The 24,347-nt window shown below is 30.4% G+C and overlaps 1 protein-coding gene across 1 annotated transcript in view; it reads right to left on the bottom strand.

The window, feature by feature from the left end:
* LOC145330885 (lachesin-like) overlaps positions 1 to 24,347 on the bottom strand; it is a 109,650-nt gene that overhangs the window by 26,814 nt on the left and 58,489 nt on the right. The window contains exon 4 of the mRNA XM_080175555.1: positions 10,485 to 10,532. Coding sequence (XP_080031681.1) covers positions 10,485 to 10,532 — 48 coding nt within the window. The remainder of the gene's footprint in view (positions 1 to 10,484; positions 10,533 to 24,347) is intronic.

The following is a 24,347-nucleotide window of genomic DNA, read 5'->3' as shown; positions in this document are numbered from 1 at the left end:
GGTTTGGTTATAGAAAAACAAACAGCACACACTAAAGTATAGAATAATTACGCTGCTAGGGTTTATTACTTGTTCCTATTTAAAATTAAAGTCATGTTTGAAAGTAGAAATAATGGTTAAAGTTTGTTAACCAGATTCCCCAGGAGATGGGGGAAACCACTTTCTATCCGCACTCACACAAAACAGCAAACAATCTTTATATTAAAGTAACAGGGTGTCCATCTGTAGCAAAGGGACTTGCATTCTGCTGAACCTATAAGACTCTTCTTACAGGTTTGATAAGTCTAGAAAATGTTTATAACTGTTATTGGGGAACGTAAGCCCTACCTCCCAAGATAAATCGTCCCTAGAAAAAAATCCCATTCCCCCCAAAAAATTGGTTGGTACAAACTCTCCCATCAATAAATTTAATTAAAACAAGGGTTATTTTCTAATTTGGGTTGTACATCATTATATTATCCATCCTTCATATCTACGCTCCACACAATTTGTTTCAGGCTTTTTAAAATCAAAATTGTTCAATAATTTTTTAAGTTATTGAAAATCATATTCGATTTCTAAGATTAGTTAAAACATCAGAAATTTAAGCTTATCTAAAAATATAAAATTGATGAGTTTAAAATTTGTCAAAGATTTTAGTTATACACTCTTTTAAGTTTGATTTTTAAAGTAACACCTCATTACCTTATCTTCCTAGCCCCTCATACTTATACAGGGATACAGGGATAGAACATAGGTATAAATAAAATTAATCTTAATTTTGTCATCTTAGGGTTAAGAGCTCAGTGATTTCTATAGGAGAGTTGTAGTATTTATTGCATAATAGCTGAAAACTTTATCGGAACCTAACGAACCTTTTCTGTTAAGAAGTAGTCATATGATTCCAGTCGTTAGCGGTGCAAAATCACAGACAGGCAGATAAGCATCATGTTATTTCTATATAAGGTTTGTTCCTTTTCTTAAATAATTCTTTTTCTTATATTTAATTACCGTCTCCTCTTTTTTTCGATTACTTTCTTGTGAAACAACTCTATAGCTTTTGACAATAAGTAGGGTTGTCCATCGTCATATGACGTCAGTTTTTATCTTTCAAAATACAATTTGTCTTTAGTATAGGTGGTTATTCAATACAATAAAAAGAGTTAAATATATTTTAATATGGTTTAATAAGTGGAAAATTAATAATTATATTTTACCTTAAATGTTTGTTTACTTTTCTTTTAAGGTTAAATCTATTATTTTATTGAATGTTAAACCATTTAAAAGATTTTATTTCATGATAGCATTGAGAGTAATGGTTTATGGCGGTGTTCAAACCTTTAAGCAAACATTTACAATATTAAAGTTAACGAATTTGCATTAACTAAAGTTGTTTCATCGACAAAATAAATACTTCTATTATAATAAAAACTCCTATCTATAATACAAAGTAGAACGATGTCTGTCTGTCTGTCTGTTTGTTTGTCTGTTTGTCTATTTGTTTGTAGCGAAGGATCTCGCTAACCACTGAACCGATCGGGTTCTCCTTAACAGGGTAGCTTCTCATAGGTCCCGGGAAGGTTTATAACTATTTTCTTGGGGGGTGGGACACCCCCAACCCCCAAAAAAATGAAAAATCCCCCCCAGAAAAAAAAAAAAAATTAATTTTTTTAACTAGAATTAAAAATGAGGGGGGGGGCACCCCCCAAAAAAAAATTTTTATTTTAATTTTTTTTTAAATCTAAAAAAGAAATTGAATTATTAATTTCGACTCTCTCCTCCTCAAGTGCCCCTAAAGGCCTCTAGGGGCGTAGCCGCTAGTTTATGAATAAAGGAAAAGATTCAGTAAAATAAAATTATCAAAGGTTTTGCTAAATTCAAACCTACATTAATTAGGTCATTAATTGTAGGTTACTTAAAACTCTTTCATATAATGCCTCTGATTTAAATTTAACTCAAATAAAATCTCTTTGATTGCTCCACCTTTGTTAGGAAGTTCTAACAGAGCATGGTAATGAGTTGCACAGTTTAATAAACAATAAAAATGCCCCTCCTTTTCCTTGTAGTTTTGAAATTGTAGCTGATGACACCAATTTTAACGTTATTAGTACGACGAGGGATGGCTCTTGAGCTTGACATCTTTTAGCAATCAAGATTCTGTGGTTGTTTATTCCAAGAGATTCAATAATACAAGTGATGTTTTGTAAGCCAAATGCTAAAATAGGATTTTGATACAAATATCATTAAACATACTTCTTTACAAAAAAAAATATATACATATATGCAACTATTAAAACTCAAAAAAGCTCTTACAGAAATACATTTACTAAGGTATCCTTACATTTAAAAATCCACTGAAAGTCTAAGCTCTTGTGATATTTGAGCACTACATAAATACTTTGGAATAGATTGGTTAATGGCTGTTTAAATGTATAAGGAAGTCAAATATTTGAAGTGTATTATCCATTCAAATCTTTAGTTGAATAGAAATGTGTAGAATAAAATTGATAATGCTCTGCCTGATAAATTTAAAGTTGGCAGCCACTCTAACCTAACTTGAAAATTTAGTCTCAAATTTGGAAGTATTGATCGATTAAACGCTGTTGCTTTCTATTCCAAGACCAGTCATAACTGGCAACAGCCTTGCAAAGGTATAAAGTTTTTAAAAAACCCTTTTTTAGATATAAAATCCAGGGCTGGTCAGCTGCAACAAAGCCTTAAATTTAAACTCGTCGCTATGCTTTGATTTTTTTTATAGGAGGGATTATACTTCCAACTTACTTTTAAACAGGTTAAGGTTTATTCCCCTGAAGATTACAGGCGGCTGCCCAGCCCTGATACAATCCCCTGGCTTATTATTAAACAAACCAAAATATAATTTTAGTATCTTATAAAAATTTTAATTATATTTTTAAGACAATCTAAATCAAGTTACTTAGAGTTACATGTAAATTACATTTTTGATATAAAAATTTTAGAAAAAATTAAAACCCTTTGATTAAATTTAAATAAAAAGTAGAATACATTTGTTCTAAAATAGAACTAGTGGGGAAAATAATTTTCTATTTCAAGTTGAATTCTAAGAGCATTTACATTTTTGTGAATAAATTTGTGGGTTAAACTCAATGACCGTGTGGGTATAGACTAATCCTAAATTTGTTATACATCTAGAGCATCAGAGTTGAGCATCAAATATTGAAATTAAATCAGACAAAAAAAACTTAAATATTACAAGGGAAGCTATTTAAAGTACAACCAGAAGAAAACCTAATGCTAATTTTTTCATGTTGGTAGTGTTTCTATGGATATTAAGTTACATATAATATTTTTATTCACTGACATACTAACACCTTAACCATGATAAAAGATATAAAATACTAAAACAATATTAGATAAATAAGTATTCAAAAATCATGGTATGAACAAAAGGTTAAAATACATAGAGCAAATATTGAAACTACAAAGAATAAAAAGATAGATAGAATATAAAAAATTAAGAAACCTTATAAAACTAAGGTTTATGTTTTTTTAAACAATATATAGAATAGATGTACATTTCTAAAGAAAATCTCCACCAATTATTTGAAATAACAAACATAACATACAAACCAAAAAAAAGTTTCCATGTAAAAGAAAATTTCCCGCCATCAAATAATGAATGGTTAAGAACTGTAGTTTGTTAACTCTCTTGTTTAAGCTGAACTGTCAGTCTTTCAATTTCACTCAGAATAGAAGTTAAGATAAAAAGAGTCGCAGTAAAATAGTTTAACCCTCTTCAAATATCAAAATCTAACCTGTCCTTTTTTTTTAAATCAAACCCATGAATTTTATAAATTTATTTTCCCTTCAAAGGGTATTATGATGAACAAACTATGAAAACCTTGATGCATCAGCTTTTACAATTATTTTGGTTCATCTAAAATGTGTAGCTGCGAATTTATGGACTTAAATGTCCTTGATAGTAGCGCGACTTCTCTATAATTATGACATTTACGTTCCTCCGTCAATATGTTACAATATAAAATTAATTAGCATTTTACAAGGTTTTGTGATTGTTTTAGTTTACTATTATTTAATCACTCTATTAATAATTTTTTCCTTCAAATGCTGCGATTCTTATATACATAATTATCCTTGATTTTTATTTAAAATGTGTTGCCTCATGTTACTTTTGTAGACACTTGTCCTTGTTCTGACACAGAACTATTAACCTGTATGGATAAAGGAAATTAAGTAATTCTTACACAGTGCATACTTTTCGGTTGCAAATCTACTCTATATGTCCATGTGTTCATCAGTCCGTCCAAGAATATATTTAAAAGTCAATAAAATGGTCAAAATGCCAAACAAGTATTAACATGCAATAAAAGTGACCAAAAATTACATATTAAATATGGTATTTATTTGGCATTTACGTCGACAAAAAGATTAATGTTAAGCATAACTACGTAATAAAGGGGTGAGTCAAGACAGCGTAAAGTGGCAACAAAATAATGACGTCATACAATAAACTTGACCAATGAGACCATATACACTGTAATTGATTAATGGTAAAATTTATACTGGTCTCTCACTGGTTATTTTATCATATGACATTTTTTTGGAGCAACTTTACGGTGTCTAGAGTGAGTCATCAGTTTCGGCTCTAATTCATGTTGTCATCCTTGTTTTCCTATTCAAATACTCAATTCACATCTTTCTTTCTCGTTTCCAGTTTTTCCTTCAACCATTTTTCTCATTTTTCAGTAGCGAAGCTACTATTTTTTATGTCCATTCGTCCGTTATTACAAATGTGACTTAGCTGCTCTATGAATAAGGTATATCTGTCTATCATTCATCACGTCAGGAAAATAAATGGATATAATAAGAAATGTTTGAGCTGTATTAACTCACATTTAATTCTTATCTCTTTCCACACATTCAGTACAGATACAACTTTAAATCTTCGAATTTACAATTTGCTGGTAGAATGAACCAATCATGTCTCTATTTATTAAAATGCATCAAATGTTAAGATGATATTTTGACTATACGTGATTAAATCATATAAGCGGGAAATTTAGAAAAAGAGAAATTAATCAGGTATCTAAAGGGATAAGACAATGGCCCATAACCTGATGTACATCCCTAATGATGATACACAATTTTATCCCTTCTGTAGATTATAATTATTGGTAGAAATGTTTGGACACTTAACTAAATAAACTAACCAATCAAAATTCAATAAGAATCCCCAAGGTTATTTAGCCAACGAATAAAAAAACTTTTTTTTTTGGGGGGGGGGGGGACTGGTGTAATAAAAAGCCCAATGTCCCCTCTCTCTGGAAGTTAATACCTTTGGTTATATACTTCTTTATTTAACTTTTGAATATGTAGCTCTGCTATTATAGATATAATATTCTTGTTATCCTAATGCCTAGTTTCTCTCACATTTTCTCCTTCTATCTATTTTTCATCTTAATGCAATGTCATGCAGGAAAGGGATACTGGAAAAGAAAAAAATTTTATCTAGAACTTAAGTATATTCATTGACTAAACACTGTTAAAGCAAAACAATATTTTCTGTATAATAATTTACCAAAGATAAGAGAATAAACATTTGCTAGGTATACTGATAATATATATTTTTTTTTGGGGGGGGGGGGGGTTTAAGTCTTTTAGAACTTGTTCAATATTTTACTTATTTCATGTTTTTTTAATAAATATTTTCATATTGTATTCGATGTAAATGATGTGCATAAAAATTATATTTACTGTCAGACATGGTATCACTTTAATGCTACGTGTTTAATACTTTTACCCAATGGCATGCACATGGCTCTATCCCTACAATTCGTGGGTAATGCAGCCGCAAAAGAGTAGACATCGATAAATGGATCTTTTAGTTATAAATCAGCAACATTATAAAGGCAAGCACTCAGAATAACCTTTTCGGGTGCATGCCATGGATACTTAAGTGCATTCCATATAGCCTTAAGGTGAATTTACATTTATTTTATTAATGCATCTTCTCCATGGCAATTTTGTATCCATGATTTTGTGGCCCTGAAGTAACAGAAAGTCTATCTGTCTGTGCGTCTTTTTGTACGGCTAGCCTCTGGACTGATATGGTTATTCTTTACAGCAAAGCTTATAATAGGTCCAGCCTCCCTCCCCCCAAAAAAAATTTAAAAACCTAAATTGAAGTGACGGAATAGACTCAACCCCCCCTCCCCCCACCACACACACACACTTTTTAGTTGCTTTAAGTATATAGCCGCTAAAATAATTATATTGGGCTTATTTGGAACTAAAAAATTAACGAATCCTACTATGGAACTATAAAATGAACCTGTCCTAATGTGGAACAATAGAAGGAACTTGACCAAAAATGGAACTGTAAAATGAACCTGTTTTAATATGTAACTATTACTAACATAGAACTACAAAAGGAACCTGTTCTCATAAGGAACCATAAAAGGAACCTGTCCTTTTATGGAACCATAAAAGGAACCTGGCCTAATATGGAACTATAAAAGGAACCTGGCCTAATGGATGTTTTATTTTTGAAATGGTCAGAATGACCTTGCGTTGCATTTCTCTTGCATTCAATAAAATTATAAAGTAAGGTGATCTTTACTGAATGAATGGATAGATACTCTTTTTTTTAAATTTCATGATGTAAACAAGGATGACAACGTCTATATAAACTAAGCTTGTCAAATCAAACAGAGGAATAATCCAACAGAGTAAATAGTCTTTTCTTTAAAAGTGAATGAATAACCTATATTTCTTAAAAACACAAGAAGTCTAAGGCTTATTTAATACATAATTGAAATTAATTTAACTATTGACCTATACCCGTATTCCTGAATAAAGTATACAACATTTTCTGCTTGCTTAGCCACCTTTTGCCTCAGCCAAATGTTTATTCTAGGGTAATTTTGCAAACTGAATAATCTGCTAAAATTTTTGTATTTTTGTAAAGTAAGAATTCTAAATAGAAATAAGAAATAAGCCAAATTATATTTTACCTATTTTGAATGTAAGTTCATAGGGTTTTAACCCTTAGCATGCACAGTAGAACCAATTCCTATGTATTATATTATTTGTCTTAATTTAATCTCTAAAAAAGCAATTGGTTATACAATTTCATAAAAATGAAAATACTAAATTTCTTTCATAACTTTAGCAAAATAATAACAAGGACAATTTTGTCAATAATTTCAACAACAGTTTATACTCTCCCCCCCCTCCTCTACCCAGAAAAGGTCTTATGTCAGATTGAGGAAAGGTTTTAAAAGTACATCTTATACTTCATTCTTAAATGTACATATGTTTTTAAATTGTTAAAAATCAAAAAAGAACGTAAATAATTTAATTAAACAGTTATAAAATTTCTACTTGTAATGTAGCTAAGCTGCTAAGAAAAGTGTATTGCAAATATTAAAGGCTGAATGATCCATCAAAACTGGTGTAAAACAAAAATTCCTAAATGATCGTTGTTGCAAATCCAATAGAGATTTTAAATTAGATTAATTATCCAATATGATTGCCATGATCAGGTATTGAAAAGCTAAATTTTTGTTAAAATTTTATAACCTTATGAATCTTAAGCATAATTTGTTGTCAAGGTTGAACTAAGTTAAAATAAAAAAAAAACTTCTCCAAATTAAACTATTAATAACTTAATAAATATACCTGATACGAATTAAAATCTTATTGTTTAAATAGCCTTGAGGTTAGTTTCAGGTTTATTTTTATGTAGACCTTGACAGTTATCGTTAAGCAACACTTATTGTTAAGCAACACTTAACCCTTCTTCAAACTAAGATGGCAATAGTTCATACTATTAATATATTGGATCAAAGCCATTAGAGAGCAAAGCCCCTAGTTTCATAAAAAAAGTTATATTCCAAGGAAGTAAAAAAAAACTTTGCTTTATTTAGAGGTTTCCTCCGTTGCACTAACTTAGCGTTAAAAATTGTAGAAAGTGCAACTTAAACATGGACAGCTACATAAAACTTATGGGTAGATGTTCCTTTCAACCAATCAAAAAAAAAATATTTTCGTCAACATTTCAAAATATATTTTTTAAATAAAAAAAATCTAATTTAAGATCAATACAACAAAATTTAAGCAAACCACATATTTAAAAGGAAAATGTTTATTTTTAACTTTTAAAGCTTAAACAATGTATGAACATTGCCACTAACTTATAGGGTCTTTAAAGTTTTTACTTTTTCTTGTAAACTTTCATTTACTTGAAAAAGTACAAGTCAACGAGAAAGGTAAATATGTTTTGTAAACTTAAATTTACACATTTCACTTCATAAAATTTGCCTATTAACTGAAATTAAGTTGATTTTGAAATAATGGTTTTATTTATTCAATTGTAATTCAGATTTGTTTATTAAGAGGGGTGGGTTGAATGTACAAGATACTTCCTCAAAAAATTTATAACTTAGTCTGTCCCTTATTAGCTTTAAGGGTTAAGGGATGAGATTTATATTTAATGGGGTTATAAATTTTCCACCAATATATAGTTTTATATAGGGGTAGAAACATTAACTAATTGTCCATTGTTCCTTAGTATCCGTGAAATTCATGTAACTTTATCTACAGCTTTGTATTATAAATTAGCATAAGCCAATATCAATTACTAAACAATTTATTGGGGAGAACAAAACAGAAAAGGATAAAATCTGCCTACCAACAATATTAGACCGAGTCTTATGGAAGAATTTGTTTTTATTCTGAAAGTATGGATACTCTATTATTTGACAATGCTTGCAAATTTAGGTTAGTATTTCATTAATGGTCATTATTAAGTAATAATCTTGTGATAAGCTATAGCTAAGAAATTTACTTAACCATATAGGAATTACTGAAGATATTTTAAAAGGTATAAATGTAACCAAAAAGTTAAAAAAGGAAAAATATATATTCCAAAATCCATATAAAATTATGGACTAAACAATAAAGTTTGTTGACGATGGTTTTGCTGTCTATAAGAAATATCTGGTTTAATTACTAGCCTTAGCAATTATTTACACTGTAATGTATAAGATAACTCTAATGTATCAATGTCATAAATAAAACTAATCCGTGTACCAGACATCTCTCATAGTTCTTCATACAATGTATGAAAAGATTTGCTATCTGCTGCTTTACTCTAGGGTCGTGAGTTCGAATCTTTGCTTATTTTGTCCAATAACAAAAGATTATAACATAGATTTCCTATTATTTTTGGTGAAAAGATCTTTGCTCATGTCACGGTGCAACTAAATTTTACAAAATATTAGCAATTTTTGACAAAAGTCGTGCAGTTTAATGATAGTTTTTAGCCTATTAATCAAACACTATACTAGTATCAGATCGGGCAAAATAGAAAAAAAACATTTCAGATAAGGTTGTTTTGGATCTACACCGTTTACTATTTTACTGAAATTCCGATTCTGTAACATACACCCCCCCACACCCCTCCAGGGATATATAAGATATGCATTATCTTTAAGATGTTTGATTTAGTCTAAGTTAGTATTGCCATATGTGGGTCAGGTTCAGACTTTTAAAATTGCAAAAGGTTATTTTTACTGAGACCTAAAGGTAGCTAACACGCGGCTGCCGAGCCCTGCATTATTTTAGTGCGACAAGTAAAAGTTTAATCGTAGATATTGTAGATAAAATCCATGACTATCCGTGGTTATTGTACACATATGTTGAGTTGTTCACCTCTTTATGTAAAATTTACTCACATATTTTATCAATTCAATATCCACCTATTATTCTCATAAAACAGTCAACTTAGAGCAATAGCAATCAGTTAATAGCCCATTAAATTAATGATTTTAGTAAAAGGAAAAATTTTTAGTTGTATATACAGAATTTTTTTTAAATTGGTAAAAATATGAATTTTTGGGCAACTTTTCTGAAGGTACAATGTGCAGACATTTAATTTCGCAACAATTATCTAAAAAATCCGCAAAATTTATGTCATTATAGGATCTTTAAGCGTCTAACAAAGTAGCAGCAGGTAGAATCTTAATATTTTCAAATAAGTTATAAAATTACACTATAGAAATGGATATTATTTATTTGCGATTTGGCAGCATCTTATTAACAATTGTAATTGCTTTCTGACAATAGAATATTTCCAAAAACTTTTTTTCTGAATTGTTGAAAAATTTGTTTTTGAAAAACGCATCCAATATTTCTCTGTACCGACAACATATTGGAAACGTTTAAAATTGAAACTTTAATATATTTTTGTTACATTTTCCTTTCCAGATATATTATTTATAAAAAATAAATATTTGTAATTCTAAGCATAAGTAGTGCAACAATAATTAACCATGAATACTTTTAATAAAATATGTAACCATTTTTAAATACATTATGGTTATGATATATTTAAAAAACTTCCAAGGAACAAAGAAAGCAATTCTAACGTGTAGTGACAGACCGACACACTGCCAGATAGACGAACATTTAAGCCATTGGCTTTCAATTACAAAAATACTTACCATTAAGGTCCACTGGTTATCAGATGTTAAAGAGTTGAAGCGTTGATCCTAAAAATATTAATTTATTTGATACTATAAAAATGGACATAGATTTTTATATCATAATGGTAACCAGTTTCAAAATTACAAACCGCTATATCGATTAGGCTGTGTACCTCAAAGATTAAACCTACTTGTTATGGGATGGTTTTAAGCTATTTGCCTGGTAGGTGGAACAACCTATAAAATTTATCTTTTTAAAGATTTTTCTTTTCATTTCCATTGCTTTGATAGTGCACAATTGTTTGTAATTAAAAGAAAACAAATATGAGGAGTTGAGGTTCGGGTGAAGAGACTCTTTTGCAAAAGAGCAATATGTACGATAATACGACCACTGCAAACCAAATATTTAAAAAAAACGAATTTATCTACTTATAATTAATTGTTTTGATAATAATGTACGTAGTATAGTTATAATACATTACCGAACCAACAAAAAAAAGTATGAAGAAAATTTTTATTTCATTTTCGTGTTTAATAAAGGATATATTGTTAGAATTTGTCTGATTGTTTTCCTTTTTTCTTCATTAGTTAAAGGGATTTTTAAAAAATGTTTTTATTGTCCAAATATTAATAAAATTATAATGTAGTGATACAGAAGCACACATAGTTAATTTTTTTATTAATCAACCCTAATTTATAAAAAAAGTTACACTTTACAAGAATTGAACAGAAATAATTTATTTTTCTCTACTATTTTGTTTGTCTTTAATGTTATACTTTATTCCGTTACTAGCGGCTACGCCCCTAGAGGCCTATAATGGCACTTTAAATGTTGTTGTTTGTTAAAGTTAATTTTTTATGTACGATACCACCTTATTTGACGTTGAAGTCTCCTCTAAATTTGAAATTTTTTTGATTTTTTTGTCATTTCTCTTGGGAGGGTGGTGGTACCCTCCCCCAAAATAGTTATAAACCTTCCCGGGACTTATGAGAAGCTACCCTGTTAAGGAGAACCCGATCGGTTCAGCGGTTAGCGAGATCCTTCGGTACAGACACACAGACAGACACACTAATTTATAAAAAAAGTTACACTTTACAAGAATTGAACAGAAATAATTTATTTTTCTCTACTATTTTGTTTGTCTTTAATGTTATACTTTATTCCGTTAAATGTAAAAAAATAATGTTATGTATATAATCTAGATAAAACAAAACATAAATGAATAACGTTAGCCCTTCAAGTATATGACATGAGAAAAGAACACAATCCACAGCAAAAGCAAAGAGTAGTTAGACTTTGAAATATTACTTGTTTCTCAAATACAAAACATTAACAAAGTAAACAGTCAAATTGTTAAATAGATAGGACAATTCTATCTAATTAGATTTCCATTTTGTCATTATCTAATATGTATAATCTGACATCAATCTTGGATAAATGTTTTTTTTACTATCAAAAGGTGTGTATACTAAAGGTTATCAATTACACAGCTGGAACTTAATTTTTGATCTAGATAGATCTAACAGAATTGTTATAATAAAGGGTTAATTGATAGTTTCAGCCAAAAATATATACAGATTATAAAAACATCTTGTAGTATGGGTTTATGAGGGACTTTACTCTTACTAAGCAAAACAGACAGCTAACAAAGCAAAAAGGATGTGCATGGCTTGCTCTGAGAGATAGCCAGTAAAAGCTGTTATTGCAAAAAAACCTTGCAAAATATGTGTTGGGAGTCAGTTGAATTTAGAACTTGATATTGCGGAGTTCACCTTGTAGCTGCAGGTTTTAGTCCCTAGGTGCGGACCCTGTAGTTGTTATATTATCCACTATATTTAGTACGCAAAGTTTACAACTTTACTATATCATTTGATAGTTATTTATGTGCATGCATTTACATGTGAATTAATAAAGTACTAGTACTTTAGACAGTGACTTTATCCTTGGTAACATTGCAATACTGCTCTATAATAGTCAATAGTCTTTACTACGTCGATAATACAATCTTTATTGACAATCGACGTAAGAATTTAAAATGTTCTTTCATTGATATCTGAATTTAAAATATAAAGTTATGTATTCATGTGACAGCTGAATTGAACATAGTATATATTTATTTTTTTATTTTTTTGTAGATAATCCCTGTTAATGTTATCCAGATTTGGCAACTGGGCTAAATTGAGGAGTCCTCATAAATAAAAATAAGCTTGATCATATAATACAGATAAGAAAATGCATAGATTATCATACATTTTCAGGATAGGGGAATTAAAAGAATTAACCAATCATGTATCTCCCTGTCAAAAGACCCCTAGTAATCTCTGTCTCAGCAATTTACCTTTTTTTGTGCTTATATAAGCATTTTTGTCAGATTTAAGTAGGACGTGCTCACATCGGGAAAGTCCGCACTTTACAACAAAAGTGGCTTACTTAAATCGGACATGTCGGACTAACGAGCCATTTTCGTAGGTTAATTGCTTACTTGAAGAACTATTATTGCCCTATAAACCCCTAAAAAACCCCAAAAATAAGGGTGGCTGATAAGAATCAGCAAAATCGGACGCTTTTGAGGTAAATGTCTTACAGATTAAGATTTTAATCCGGATTATTTTTCCTCAAAATTTAATCCCTTCTCAGCCATTTAGGCTATATTTGTAGTTGATTGCTTATTTATATCTTCCATTATTGCTACAAAATCCTTACTTAAACAAGCCATTTTTGTGATTAATGTCCTACTTATATCTTCCATTTTTGCTACAAAATCCTTACTTAAATAAGCCATTTTTGGGGTTGATTACTGACTTAAATCATCCATTTTTGTTGGAAAATCCTTACTTAAATAAGCCATTTTTGGAGTTCATTGCTTACTTAAATCATCCATTTTTGTTGCAAAAACCTTACTTAAATAAGCCATTTTTGGGGTTGATTGCTTACTTAAATCATCCATTTTTGCTACAAAATCCTTACTTAAATAAGCCATTTTTGGGGTTGATTACTTACTTAAATCATCCATTTTTGTTGCAAAACGCTTACTTAATTAAGCCATTTTTGGGGTTGATTACTTACTTAAATCATCCATTTTTGTTGCAAAATCCTTACTAAAATAAGCCATTTTTGGGGTTGATTGCTTACTTAAATCATCCATTTTTGCTACAAAACCCTTACTTAAATAAGCCATTTTTAGGATTGAGTACTTACTTAAATCATCCATTTTTGTTGCAAAATCCTTACTTAATTAAGACATTTTTGGGGTTGATTGCTTACTTAAATCATCCATTTTTGTTGCAAAACCCTTACTTAAATAAGCCATTTTTGGGGTTGATTACTTACTTAAATCATCCATTTTGGTTGCAAAATCCTTACTTAAATAAGCCATTTTTGTGATTAACTTCCTACTTATATCTTCCATTTTTGTTACAAAATCCTTACTTAAACAAGCCATTTTTGTGATTAAATTCCTACTTATATCTTCCATTTTGGCTACAAAATTCTTACTCAAACAAGCCATTTTTGTGATTAATCTCCCACTTATATATTCCATTTTTGTTACAAAATTCTTACTTAAACAAGCCATTTTTGAGATTAATTTTTACTTAAATCTTCCATTTTTGCTACAAAATCCTTACTTAAACAAGCCATTTTTTGTGATTTATTTCCTACTTTCATGATGAAAATTGGCAAAATTGAACCTATAATTAATGTAAAAAAAAACTTTATAAGTCAAATTATATTAAACTACATGATATTATACAGTATTACAATACATTCAAAAATTTTATATTCTTTTCATGTTTAAAAAATGACTGATGAAAGTTTGTTTTAAATTTATACAAATCAGTTTAAATCAAATTCACTAGTTTTCTGCATAAATCAATCTTCTGTTTCTGATTTAAAGTTGTGTTATAAAGTTCCAGCAAAACCACTCTAACCACAGACTGAGACAATCTGCCTTTGAAGTGATTCTAATGTACTCTAATGATATTTTGATTGATTTATCAACTCTGTTCTCCAATGAAGTAAACTCCTGAGAAAAAATTACTAAAAATAAAATATATTTAATATTGATATGAAATACACAAAACTACTCTTTCTAACATATGTTTCTTTAATATTTACAATAAATATTCATGAATTATTATTAACATTTAGAATAAATAAATAATAGTAAAATATCTAATATAGTATTTGTCATTTGGGATTAGACTTTTATTCAAAAAAAAATTTAAAGCTATTATATATAAAAACAAGCAATGAAGTGCACTGATGTCTAAGGGGGGAGGGATGTACAGGTATGATAACTCCCACCCCCAATGAAATTTGGCATTTAGGAACTAAGACATCATTGTGGAGCTTCTATGTAATACAGCATGACACACAAAAAGTATTTTATAGGGTTTACAGACCATATTACTTAGTGTATCAAAAAAAGTAGCATATGTTCTTGATCTCTTAACATTTCCACACAAGAAAAAAAATTTAGAAAGAGCCTAAATTTTGAAAAAGTAACTTAAGAAAAAGTAACTTACATAAGTTTTAAGTAAAAAGTTAAAATAAGTTTTAAGTTGAAAGCATTTTTTTGAGTCTTGTAAGGTTAATGATATTTTCATGATCCTAACTTTTTTAACAAAAAAGATATCAACAAAATAAAATTTCATCAAAATGAGTTTTCATTTTCAAAAGCATAATTTACCAGAGATCTAAAGAGATATGTCAAAAAGGGGGCCAAATAAATGTCGGAATTCATCCTTTATTATACACATTGTGATGAAAAAATTAAGTTTTTAAAGTTAAAAGCATTTTTCTATTATGGGGATTATTTATACCCACAAATTTTAGTTCCAAGGTTAAAAGTTTTGGGAATAAAAAAGATTTACAACCTGAAATGGAAATTACCATTCCTTTCAAAAAAAATCTTGGAAGTCCTTGAAAGTCCATAAAAATGTAAGAATCGATCTAGCACCCCAAACAATTGGTAAAACTTAATGAAACTTGGTGAAAATATGAAGATTATTACCATAATTATCCCTAAAAATTTCAGCTCTGTATCTTTTATAGGAGTTGAAAAAATCATGTTTCACCCTTTCTGTCTCTGACAGATGGACAGATGGACGGAGAGACAGATAGACATTTCAAATAATAGAGTAGCTTCACTACTAATTATAGAATAGCTTTGCTACTAAAAATAAGCTCAGAACTCATATTTATAGTTTTAGAGGGGGTCTTTTGCTCCACGTGCCACTAGAAAGGAAGTCCCAAAATGAAATCTGTAATGGTTAATTAGTTAAGTTATGTTAAAAAAGTTTTCTTTAAAAAAATCAGATTGATATCTTTAAAAATAAGCTCAGAACTTACATTTTTAGTGTTTTGGGGGATCTTTTGTTCCACTAGCCCCTAGAAGAAAAGTCCCAAAATTCAATTTTTACAGTTTTACAGGTGGATCCAATCAAATAAATGAGCTTACAAGCTATAAAAACAAGCCCAACAATCCAGGGCAAAATTTGGTACTGAATTATAAATATTATTGTAGCATTTGCTGCATAACAAAAACACACACACAGAAAAACTTTAGGGTACCTATATTTTTGGGTACCCCAATGCCATAGAAATGATAAGGGAGTAATAAAAAAAAAATTATTTGTGTAAGAACCAATTATATTCAGAAAGTTTTTAAACAGAGGGGGAGAGGAATGAGGATACTTTGTTAAATAGTTTAATGTTGCTGCCCTACATATGGATATACTTATCCTTGTTTTAAATTAGTATAGTATAATGTTGTTGTTTTACATATGTATATAACTGTCCTTGTTAACATTAGAAGGAATAATGTTGCGTTACTAATGTCCTTGTTAACCCTTAAAGATTGGGGGGGGGGGGGGGGGTGAATCATATATACCCCCCCCCTCTAGTTATTTCAATGTCATTTTTTTTGTAGGTAAGATAGAGAGTTGTGACTTCATGACCATTTAAGTTTTGTAATTATACGTCGGCAAGAGTTGATCTTATAAGGATATCTGGTCTGTGTCGGTCGTGGCGTCCGGTCAAAGTTGGTTAGGTGGCACCAAATTTAGAAAAAATTTTAAATAAATCTTAATTTCTACATTATGACTTTTGTGTATAAGGAAAACCTAAATTTTTTTTGGTGAATACTTAGATATCAATGACCTTCTGAGAAAAGTGGTGTTATGACCGTTTGACCGCTCCCTGACCGACTTTATTACCGTTTTTTGTCCAGCTTTTACTACAGACATATATCATGAATATCGTGGCTTATATTACAGCTATATTACCTATAAATTTTTTTGGTAAATCCTTGAGCAACAATAAACAGATAGAAATATTAATTGGCGTCACCAACCACCGTTTTACCGCCGTAACCGCCGAAAATGGCGGTTTCCGTTATTTGCCGTTGTTCGGCAATGATCAGAAAAAAGTATTTTTTTTGTTATGAAATATTAAAAGTTCGTCCTAAAATTTGGTCATCCTAGCTGCAAAATTGGCCTTTCTACAGCTGTTTTAATATTTAGGTGCTGGCCGCTAAAAAGCGGCTAAGGGGTGGTCTGACCACTATGACTAGAAAAAGTAATTTTCTCTAATAATACACATGAACCACCAGAAAAAATTTGTATGTCTCTAACTGTAACAGGAGCCGAGATAGAGGGGGGGGTCAATATGAACCCCCCCCCCCCCCAATCTATTAAGGTGAAAATTGGGGCACGATCTGTAAGGGTTAAATTTAGATTATCATAATGTTGCTGACAAACTTGTGGATATAAATGCACTTATGAAATGTTAAAATCAGTAATTTACCACAAAAATGGCACAATTAAGTAAGCAATTTACTTTTTTTCATGCTTACTCCACGAGGAGAGATTACTAGGGGACTATTCTTGTTTGCATATTTTTTAAATGTTAGTATTTGAAATATATAACAAAGGTTATTTTGTCTTTCTTTATGATAATTAACTAGCGGCTACGCCCCTAGAAGCATCTAGGGGTAGGAGGTGGAAAAGTCGACCTCAGAATAGAATTTGAATTTGAGTTTAAAAAGAGTAAAAAAATATTTTTTGTTTGGGGGTGCGTGAAGATACCCTCCCCAAAAATAGTTTAAAACCTTCCCAGGACCTATAAGAAGCTTCACTGTAAAGGAGACTAATATCTGTTCAGTGGTTAGCGAGATCCTTCGGGATAGACAAAAACGCTACTACTTTATATGATAGGATAGTGCAACATCACCTTCGTCAAAATGATAGAATATTCAGAACCATAGTTTATTACTTAATCTTTCCATTTATATTTACCTTCATCAAATAAAATTCTATTCAAATATGTATGGTCTTCTACTAATTTGCAAAAAAAATTGTTTTAAATATGACAATATGCAGACGTGAAGGCCCACCAGAGTAAAGCATTGCATTGTATGGATCGTGAAGAGATGTGACACTAGACAAAATTAAAATAACTAAATTGTTTCTTATTTATTATTGCTTTAATGCAGGGATCTACAGAGATAAGATAAAGGCCGATAAATTAATGTACATCCCCAATGATAAAACAAAAATCTTCCATTACAATTAGTGGTTGAAACTTTTGGACACTCAACCAATCAACCAATCCCCAAAGTTGTTAGGCCAACGAATAGGAAAAACTAATTATAAAACTATGGGGACTAGTGTATAAAACAGCCCATGGTTCCCTCCCTCCCTTAAACTATCCTTCTTTTCATTCATTATAGACTAAATATTTGATCTTACGAGGAATCTAAGGAGATAAGACAATGGACGATAAATTTACGTAAGCACCACAATTACAATAAATCTTTTTTGTAGGTAACACTTTTTTAGTAGAAAGGTTTAGACACTGTTGGTTTGTACAACTCAAAAAAACATACAAGTTTTTAAGCCAACAAACAGCAGATTTGTTTTTGGGACAAGTATAATTTCCAGTCCAATGTCCCCTCCCTCCTTTGTTTATACAAAGCTTTAATAAATTGTAACACAGAAAGAAAAATTGAATAATATCAGGGGAGGGGACCTTTGACTGTAAATTACACTGGTCCACAATGTTGTGTTTGATGGTTTAAAACTTTGGGTACTTTGAAACAATAATTTTAATGTTACATTTCTCTATACTCGGAAATCTGTCTATAATATGATTGGATAAATAACTATTACATAAATTATGTTTCAGAGATCAACAATGTACTCTGAGAAAAACACCAGTATTTTTTATAGCATCGCTTTCATGGATTCTACATGATTCTTGTTTTCACTTCAAACTAAATTACATTTTTACCATGAATCTTAAGGAATTAGAAAATGTAATATAAATAGATGAATATATTACAATACAAAAAATTAATAGTTATTTCTTGCTAAAAAAACTGGTATTAATCTTATGATTGTACATTTTTAAATTCGTAGAAAGCTGGATATAATACGATGCTAGACATAGTTTTTTTTCGTATGGATGAGAACCGGATTCGAATCAATATGAGAAATTAAATTATTGGCCAAAAAGTTAAGAATTGCTAGTTTGGAACCAATCAATCAAACTACCGAAGTTATATCAAAATATAGGGATATATAGACAATGACTGATAAATTGATGTACATTTCCAATGATGACACACAAAGTTACCCCTTCTGTAGTCCCCAAAGTTGTTAAGCCATCGCACAAGAAAACGCTATTTTAATTTGAGGGGACTAGTGTAATAAACAGCAAACTGTCCTCTCTCTCTCTCTATGCTAGTTTCTAAAGTCTTATAATAACGTTTTCTTATTCGTTGGCTTAACAACTTTGGGGATTTTCAATTTTGATTGGTTAGTTTAACCACTGCTATAACCTAACCATTCAAAATCCAATAAAAGTCCCCATAGTTTTTAAGCCAGCGAAAAAGAAAACATTATCATAAAAATTTTGGGGAATAGTGTAATAAACAGCCCATTGTCCCCCTCTCTGCTAGTTCCCAAAGTTCTATAATAACGTTTTCTTATTCGTTGGCTTAACAACTTTGGGGAATTTTAATGAATTTTCAATTTTGGTTTAACAACTGCTATACTTAATAACCGAACCATTCAAAATCCAATAAAGGTCCCCAAAGTTGTTTAGTCAGCGAATAAGAAAACGTTATCTTAAAACTTTGCAGACTAGTGTAATAAACAGCCCATTGTCCCCCCTCATTCTCTGCTAGTTCCTGATAATTTAATTATATTACAAGGAGGGCTTCGCCCCTAGCCTTTAGGTGTCCCACCCCTCAAGAACATAGTTATAAACCTTCCCGGGACCTATGAGAAGCTACCCTGTTAAGGAGAACCCGATCAGTTCAGCGGATAGCGAGATCCTTCGTTATAAACAAACAAACATCGTTCTACGTTGTATGGATAGTGTCCAAACGTGCACCCCTAATTGTAATCTATAGAAGGGGTAATTTTGTTTACCATCATTGAGGATGTACATCAATCAATCTCCCATTGTCTTATCCCTTTAGATTTCTGCGATAATAAAATTTGGGTATGGTCCCATTCGTGGCAAGTGGCGTTTCGTCGAATTTTCAAAGCGAAGCTCTCTATATTTAGGGTCCGTATGTACGGATAGCTTTTTTGTTAATTTGGGCATGTTAGAATTGTTCTATCGCAGCAACTCTATAATCATTACCAGAACGTCCGAAAGGCCATTTTAAACATGTTGATTTTTTTTACTTTTTTAACAACAAATTTTTATGTGATCTAATTATCCGATTGATCTGATTTTTGTATATTGATTCCTGGAACAATAGTAAAATAAAGTACAATTTTGACCCTATACAAGTGTTAATGTCAGTTTTTTCCTACCATTTTAGTGCTTTGCTTTTATGAATATTGTCATCCTTGTTATATTAGATTTTTGTTTTATTAGGTTACGTTAGCTAGGTTAAGTTGGGTTAGGTCAGAGGCGCGACAAAAAAAAGTTTGAGTATGGGGAATGCTTTTACCTATAATCAGGCACAACTAAGGGATAGGATAATGGTGATAAATAAAGTTACCCCTATTGTGGATTTAAACTTTTAATTTAATTAATTGAAGTTTGGGCACAACTAGTTAGAAACCAAAAAATCGAAATTCAAAATCTCTAAAATTATTTAAAGTTATTTTTATAAAACGTGCATGGTCTTCTCTCTCCTTTTATATAATTTACAGTCCAATGTTCCCTCCCTTCCTGGGTATATATCTAAATGATCCTTTTAATCCAGTTAAAATAAAACAGATCGTGTTAATACCAACTTTTTAGGGATATAAAAATAAAAAAAATTATTATGAGATTAATTCCAGTATAGTTGGCTTTAAGGTCCGAAGGCCCAGGCTATCAAAACAAGTAAATTGTTTTTACTTTATAATTAAACTAGCGGCTGCGCCCCTAGCATCTAGGGGCTCTATATTCGAAGGGCTAAATAAGGGCAGAAAAATAGCTTAAAACTATACCCAGCCTTATTTATAAAAAATAAAATAGCCTAAAACCATCTCAGGGCCTGTACAAAGCTTCGCTCTAAAAGAGAACCATATCGGTTTGGTGGTTAGCGAGATCCTTCGCTACCAACAAAAAAGCTTATTACTTTATATTATAGGATATATATTGAAAGTTGTCTATAAAACGACACTACACATTATTTTATAAGTATGGCTCAGAACCTGCAGAAATTAAAAGTATACGATGCCATACTGGAATAGTTATTTATTGCATCTTATTATCAACAGCTTTCCAACTAAATTAATATTAATATTGAATAATATAATGTAAAGCCCTACCCTGTATCAATTCACCAAGTTGAACTGGTTATAAAACTTTGGGTACAAGTGTAATTTACGGTTCAATGGCACCTCCCTCCTTGTTTGCTCAAACAAATGCATCATAAAAACGTTTTAAGAAATAAAGCCAAACATTAACCCATTTACTAATTAAAAACAAGTAAATTTAAATAACAAAATGATTTGCTCATAAAAAAAAAATTAAAAAGGGTGGGGTCAAAATAGGTAAACAAGGATGACAACATCCATAAAAGCGAAGCTCTGAAAAGGTGTGATAAATGAACATTAACACTTTTAAAGTGTCAGAACTAAATAATCAGAATATAAATATTTAAAAGTTGAAACAAAATTTTAGTAAATTTGTTGAAAAACTGCTTAAATACAGAATAATGTTTAAGGACATACTTGCATTTTTATAGATGCTACTCTTACAAAATTGTACTTTGTTGTCCTAGGAATCAGTATTCCAAAAATCAGATCAATCAAATAATTATAAAACACAAAAATTTGCTGTTTAGAATGGACGTACGGACATTCAGGTAACAATTATAGAGTTCTTACGATTTCTAAAGTCTACCTATCTACCACAAGAATCACCATACAAATTTTGAAATTGATAGAAAAATTCTGACCATCTGTTCATGTCTGTATGTCTGTCAATACCTTTTCGTTAATTTAGGCATGTTAAAGTTGTCCTTTGATTTTCAAAGGTTTCAGGGTTTCATTGCTCAACAAAGTACCCAATTTTTATTGCTATAAGAAAATGAATGTTTAATTGCAATACATCCCCAATTATGATAATAGTTATTCATTGCATCGTATTATAGACAGTATTCTGCGTGTAGTAAATTTATAAATTAAAAGATTAATTCCGGTTTTGTTAATCCTGAGGGGCCGAAGTCCTGGGCTTACAAATCTGGCATTGATATTATGTTTTTTTTTTCATTTTAATATTTATATAAAATTGTCTAGATCATAATACTACACATTTTTCCAGTATGGCTTTGAACCGGTTCTAATCTCGCGGATATTAATCGGTTTCAAAGCCATACTGAATATAAAATTACCCCTGTTGTAGATTAAAATTATTGATTGGGCCTGGAACCAATCAAAATAAAATAGAAGTACCTAAAGTTTTTAAGCTAAATATAAGCGATAATGGTAATAAAACTTTGGGTACCTGTGTAAATACAGTCCAATGTACCCTCCCTCCTTGGATATAAATGTAATTTACTGCTCAATGATCCCTACATCCCTGGGTATGGTGTGTCTGCAAAAGTCAGTGACCAAACTTTTCCACCGATTATTTTAATCTACAAAAGGGGTCCCGTTTTATAATTGTAATTGTGCATATTGTAAACAGTTATCGCACAGGCAATGTTTTTTAGTAGCGAAGCTACTCTATAATTCACTTTGTCCGTCCGTCAGTCAGTCAGTCCGTCAGTCCGTCAGTCCGTCAGTCCGTAACGCTATGGGGGAAATGGGATTTACTCAGCTCCTATAAAAGATAGAATGCTGAAATTTTTTGACAACATTCCCATTATTAAGGAGCACAATTGACTATAAAACATCATTTGCGGTCGGACCGAGTTTTAGCAGGTTTTATGCTATTTTTATATTTTTCACATTTTTCTCCATATCTTCAGTGTTTATGGTCCGATTTTCAATTTTTTTTTAGTTACAGATATCAAAATTAAATTTCCTGTCGTTTAAAGAAACAATCATGAAGGCCAGTCTGCCTTTTTAGCAGGTTTTAGGCTATTTTTCACATTTTTCTCCATATCTTCAGTGTTTATGGTCCGATTTTCAAAATTTTTTTAGTTACAGATATCAAAATTAAATTTCCTGTCGTTTAAAGAAACAATCATGAAGGCCAGACTGCCTTTTCAGCAGGTTTTAGGCTGTTTTTTTTTATATTTTTAACATTTTTCTCCAAATCTTCAGTGTTTATAGTCCGATTTTCAAAATTTTTTCAGTTGTAGATATCAAAATTAAATTTCCCGTATTTAAAGGAAGTAACCATGACGGCCAGACTGCCATTTTGGCAGGTTTTAGGCTATTTATAAATATATTTAACACTTTTTTCCATATCTTCAGTGTATATGGTCCGATTTTCCAAATTTTTAAAGTTTTTAAGGATTTAAAAATTAAATTTTTTGTTGTTTTAAGAAAACAACCATGGCGGCCAGACTGCCTTTTATCAGGTTTTTGGCTATTTTTATATGTTTTACATATTTCCTTTGTTTATTTTGATCCAATTTTTAAACTTTTATGGGATATCAGTATCAAAATAATTTTTCCCATTGTTATGAGCATCTTTAATATAATTTACTTTGACCATCGTCATCATACAAAATAAAACAAGGTTTCATATTTATTTTATCCAATAAATCAATTCTTGATTTTAGTAAAAACCTTTTAAATCTACCTGTACGTATTCCCATCTACGATTTTTTTGTGCTTCGCTACTTATGGATGTTGTCATCCTTGTCTTCAATATAATACATTTTTTTCAGTATGACTCATAACCTATATAATCAAGAGGGAAAGCTTAGATTTGTAGTTATTTATAGCACCGTATAATAAACCCTAAACAGCTTTCCGTGTATTTTAAAATATACATTTGTAAGAGTAAAAATATTTTAAAAATAATGCGCAAAAAACTTAATTTTATTTGTTCAAAGATGTGCCTCAAATAAAAAAAACGTTTTAAGTAAAATGCCACCCCCTTCTCCTTAAACAACCTATCCTAACCTGACCCAAAATTGTAGGTATCAGTGCTCATCAAGGTACTTCGAGTGAAAGTGCCAATTTACTTTAGAGCATTGCATTTATGGATTTATTTTTCATGTTTTTACTTCAAGCTAAATTTTCGTTTTTACTAGGAATAAGACAATGGACGATAAATTGATGAAAATTCCCTATTTACAAACAACTTTGAGGACTTAACTAATCAAAATCAATATTATCTTAAGTGTTCAAACGTTTCCAACCCTTATTGTAATCTTCAGAAAGGGTAATTATATTTACCATCATTGTGGATGTATATTAATTTATCGGCCATTGTCTTATCCCTTTATTGATGTTATTAAATATTGT

This window comes from Acartia tonsa, chromosome 10, assembly GCF_053477335.1.
Source record: "Acartia tonsa isolate MP-2025a chromosome 10, ASM5347733v1, whole genome shotgun sequence".
Taxonomy (NCBI): domain Eukaryota; kingdom Metazoa; phylum Arthropoda; class Copepoda; order Calanoida; family Acartiidae; genus Acartia; species Acartia tonsa.
This window is presented reverse-complemented; position numbering and strand designations above follow the sequence as displayed.